Source organism: Lygodium microphyllum, chromosome 14, assembly GCF_053477565.2.
Source record: "Lygodium microphyllum isolate KBCC chromosome 14, Lygodium_microphyllum_v1.1.10, whole genome shotgun sequence".
Classification (NCBI taxonomy): domain Eukaryota; kingdom Viridiplantae; phylum Streptophyta; class Polypodiopsida; order Schizaeales; family Lygodiaceae; genus Lygodium; species Lygodium microphyllum.
Window position 1 is genome coordinate 47,083,402 of NC_141148.1, and position 4,965 is coordinate 47,088,366.

Sequence of the window (4,965 nt, forward strand, 5' to 3'; positions counted from 1 at the left end):
TTAAGTCTTGGGTTACGTATCATGAATCTCGCGTTAAAGACGCAATATTTTGCTGTATATTTATGAGATGAATGACGAGTCTACTGAACTTATAAAGAAATCGCGAGTTGAATTATATAATGTTATAGGGCATGGTAATCACGCGTGACGCGACTTAAGGCACGACTTCTTGCTGCATATAATGTATTCTAGACTGTTATCTGTAACATAATTCGTGCTTTTCTGGGAGGGCGCAATTAGATCTACCACGTGATAGAAAATATACGCCCGCATGTCCATGACGATCATCTCACGTGATTGCGGCTGCCAACCTACGTAAAGCGGCGAACAGGCATGGCATTATACTGCCGCTACAAATTATTTAGGGTTTCCCGAACGAAAAGAAAATTAGGGTTTAACTCACGTTGGAATCAGAAAAATTCGAGCGCACGGTTTACTGCGTCCATTTACTGGTGCTTAGAGCGAGAGAGAGAAAATGTTCTTTCTGCTTTTCATCTCCGTCATCGTCACCACTGTGTTAGCCTTATTAATTCGTGAGCGTTTCAACTATTATGATCGTCGCCAGCTGCCTCCTGGCCCAATGGGCCTGCCTTTCATCGGCAAGACGTTTGCATTTTGCCATCCTCATAGCGCATGCTCAGCAGGACCCTTCATGGATTACCACTGTTCCAGGTAAGAACTAGAACTGCGTTTATCCACTACACTCAAATACACTTCCTTTCCTGAACCATCTCTGCTGATTGCACTATGAATAATGACATAACTTTCAAACGCCGATCGGCTTCCATATCATGTCCGTGAGACTCCATCAGAAGTAATCTTTCTATGTATTGATCGGAATTCTACTTATAGACAGTAATGGAATCAGCTTCCATTGGAACGAGATGAGATGCCTTCATACGTAGTCTATGATGTGCTGATTGATGTTGTACTCCTAGAGAGCACTGTTGTAGCTAGCAAATGCTTCGTATTTCAAAGGACTTCCACCAGAAGTAGGATCCAAGATTGAATGCGTTCTTGCTTGAGGAAATCATCACTTCGACAGATACAGGCTTGCATTATGTCATGTTTCCTTATTTAGAAATTTTGGCGTTGAGATTATGACATCTGATATTAACCTACTGCATTACATGTACAGTCAGCTTGTTATACATTAGATTCCAACTTCACCTAATGAACTAGCTCGCATTCACCTATTAGGCCTCCACTATGCTTAATATTACACTTATTCTTATGATGCTGCATCTGTTGCAGATATGGACCTGTGTTCAAGAGCCACTTATTTGGGCGCCCCACTATAGTGTCATGTGACCCTGCTCTCAACAAGTACATTTGGCAGAAGGAAGGCACACACTTTGTTATCAGCTATCCAAGCTCTGTATGCACCATTTTGGGCAAGTGGTCCATGCTCACGCTTGTTGGCGACCTGCACAACCAAATGCGATCTATGGCATTTAACTTCATGAAGGCAGAAAAGCTCAAAGATGTCTTTCTACACCACATACAAGAGCAGGTGGTTTCAACGCTCTCAACATGGCCATCAGAGGGCACTATACCTGCCCATCAGCACTCAAAACAGGTATTATCGTAAAAGCCTTCGATCATCTTTCCTGTGTCTCATTTCTACATTTTACAGTGATGCATATGATGGCCAGCATCTCATTAGTAATGATCAACATGGTATTTATCATTTAACGATGAATATAATAATGATGTACCATTGTTGTTTATCATCTCATTATTGTTAAATACGATGTCCAGCATCTCATTTGTGCATTATAGCTTGCAACTCAATCAATCTGTCTGCAGAAGGTCTTTATATATGTTCCTCAATATAACTGGCATATTTGGTGGAAGTTAACGTTACCTACTTTGTATGTTGCACACTGTAAAATGCACACTGAAACATTGTCTAATGCTGGATAAAACACATGTATTTGTTAATAAATAGCTAGTGCTTATTGTCATTGCCTGCTGTTATTAGTAATTATACGCAGCTAGCTGTTTGAATTCAGAGAGCTTCATCTGATTCTGTGGTTATCTAATGGTCATTCATGCGAAATAGTTCACCTTCAAGTTGATGGTCAGAGAAATGCTGAGCTTGACCTCTGCAGACCCGGACACAGCTTTCTTCATCAAGGAGTATGATAATTTCATGAAAGGATTTACTGGGCTTCCTATCAATCTTCCAGGCACATCATTCAACACGGCATTGAGGGTATGCATTAAGTATTTGAGAATATTCCTTGGGGATGTTCCACTCCTTTACAAATGTCCAAGTGTATTTGGTGTAGCAGTCCAAGAAAAGGATCATGGACAAGCTCAAAGAGACCATGGAGATGAGAAGATCAAACAGTTCAAATAACATAAAGTATACAGACTTCCTGCAGTTTTTAATAGAGGATGGCTCCCTAGGAGATGAGCAGGTGCTGGACCTAGTGATGAATATGGTGTTTGCTGGGCATGAAACGTCATCAGTTGCACTGAGTCTAGCGGTCTATTTTCTAGCTCTTTCTCCACATGTACAACAGGAATTGAGAGTAAGTTCTTCTATCTTAAAGCTGCACAGAAGATGTTCATGATACTATTTTCCTTATAGAAGGACCACACAAGTTTAGGATTATTTATCAATCTTTCTTCATGGAGATGCAGTATACATATTGCACCTGAACAGCTTTCTACTAGATGCCCTTTGAACTCTGCATTTGCCCCTGTAATGATAGACAAATAATTCTGGTCACATAGATGAGAATCTCTGGCATTTTTGTTTTAATTGATAGACCATTGCACTGAAGTACCATTGTTGTCTGGCCAGGAAGAACATCAGAACCTAACGGCAAGCAGGAGCATGTGCCAGCACGATGATGGGAGTGTAACCTGGGAAGAATACAAGAAAATGGAGTATACTCAATGTGTCAGTATAGTTTCTATTGACAATTGTTGTCTTACACATACATCAGCTCAATACAAACGAATGGTTTATAAGACTCGCTGCAAAAACATGGAACATGATCTCAGGTTATAAAAGAGACCCTAAGATTAGGGAACGTTGTAAGGTTCGTCCATAGGAAGGCGATTCAGGATGTGTCTTTCGGAGGTAAGAAACTAGATCTATTAAGCAACCTTGAGTTCAGAAGTGGGAAGTCTAATTCTCCCGTAATCTACAATAAGTAGTATGATGAATGATACTATGGTTTCTTTAAAGGGTATGCTTTGATTCGTATTAGCCTGTCGTATTAGTTGTTGATTCAAGCCGTGCGTCTTAATGGGATATCGTATTACTGTTGTATATTATATGTACTGCTATTGGCAAAGCAGAATTGCCACAGTAACTACTTCGCTGGGTGGTCTTGTGTATTCGTTTCAGGTTACACTATCCCAAAAGGATGGAAGGTCTTACCAATTTTCACTGTTCCTCACTTGGACCCGACCAGCTATGAAGATCCACTAACCTTCAATCCCAGAAGGTGGAAGGTACCCAACGTGGAAACGAAGAGACCTTACCGCACAGTATGGTAGCCTGACAAAATTACAGCATACTGAGCTAATGCAGATATTGCTAATTTTTCCTGACCATGAACAGATCAATGAAGAAAGGAACATTAAACCTTACTTCATGCCCTTCGGGGGAGGACCCAGAACGTGCGCAGGAATCGAGCTTGCGAAACTAGAGATAGCCTTGTTTCTGCATTATGCGGTTCTGCATTTCGAGTAAGACTTTCAGATTCATTATACCAAGGGTATATACATCTAATGTATTGCTATAGTAATTGTGCTAGGTTATGATTTCGCACATCTGCCTAAGTATTTATGCTGCATAGGGGGCTTCAGTATTTTTAAGAGCCTACTCCTGCCAGGTCACAATGCAGGCTGATAGCTCACGCCACTCGTATGTGTACATGTGTTATTCTATATGTATGTATCTAGTTAGAAAATTGGAAACACTTCTACTAACGGTTCTACCACCACAAAGGCTAAGATGCTTGCGTACGTTCTTTTACATACACACGTGTTAATTCTACATGTATGTATCTACTATGAAAATTGCAAACACTTCTTTTAACCATTCTTGTTTATGTTCTTTTCCAGGTGGGCATTAGCAGAGCCATACCCATTACCAACCTCCTTCATATTTGTTGACTTTCCAAATGGTTTGCCGATCAAGGTAAAAAAATTACAATGATCTAGTTTAGACATGTCTTTATGTCTACATTCACTCCAATGTATTCTTCGAACTCCAAATATGCATTTCTTGTAATGAGAAGCATTTTCCTCCATGAGGTGGTCATGGTGTAGTGGGTTGGGTGTGGGGTTGAGTTTAAGGGGTTTGTGATTTCAAATCCTGCACCTCACATCCCCCAAGGCATATTCAAATTCTCTATTTGCTTCAAAGAAAAATGAATACAATTGCAAGATGTTCAAATGTTAACTTATTCTTCCCCTACAACAACAAGTTTAAGTTTTGTTTAAAATGTCTTGTTGAGTGTAAATTCTCTATTTGCTTCAAAGAAAAATGAATACAATTGCAAGATGTTCAAATGTTAACTTATTCTTCCCCTACAACAACAAGTTTAAGTTTTGTTTAAAATGTCTTGTTGAGTGTAGGTTAACTCAAAGTGGTTGGAACAAAAGCTATCCAAGAATCCCACAAGTTGTAGCATATATAGTGGGGTTTTATGCTCATTTCTCCCTTTTGTTTTTAGTCACTTTAAGCTTAGGAATGTAACAAGTATACATTTGTGTTGGTTATTGTTATAATATCTAATTTGGCACCATGTAAAAAGAGTTCAAGGTGTATTATGCTAGGACGTGCTGACAAAGCAAAATAGAAACTCAATATAGTCTCCACATTTAGAGGACACATGTATAGCATATTTATAGGTGAGTCAATGGTCTCCAACTATGTTTGGAAACTCCTGACCTATGACAAGGGAAAAAACTAACAAACCTAAATACATCTAAAAG

At 39.5% G+C, this 4,965-nt stretch overlaps 1 protein-coding gene across 1 annotated transcript; it reads left to right on the plus strand.

Moving 5' to 3' along the window:
- The first annotated feature begins 475 nt into the window (after positions 1-475).
- Positions 476-4,183, plus strand: LOC148025572 (cholesterol 22-monohydroxylase CYP90B52-like). Its single transcript, XM_087691992.1, has 9 exons — positions 476-672; positions 1,255-1,579; positions 2,066-2,218; positions 2,298-2,540; positions 2,816-2,914; positions 3,019-3,097; positions 3,368-3,474; positions 3,584-3,711; positions 4,090-4,183. Exons 1-9 carry the CDS (start codon positions 476-478, stop codon positions 4,181-4,183), a joined length of 1,425 nt encoding a protein of 474 aa, XP_087548118.1.
- The last annotated feature ends 782 nt before the right edge of the window (positions 4,184-4,965 follow it).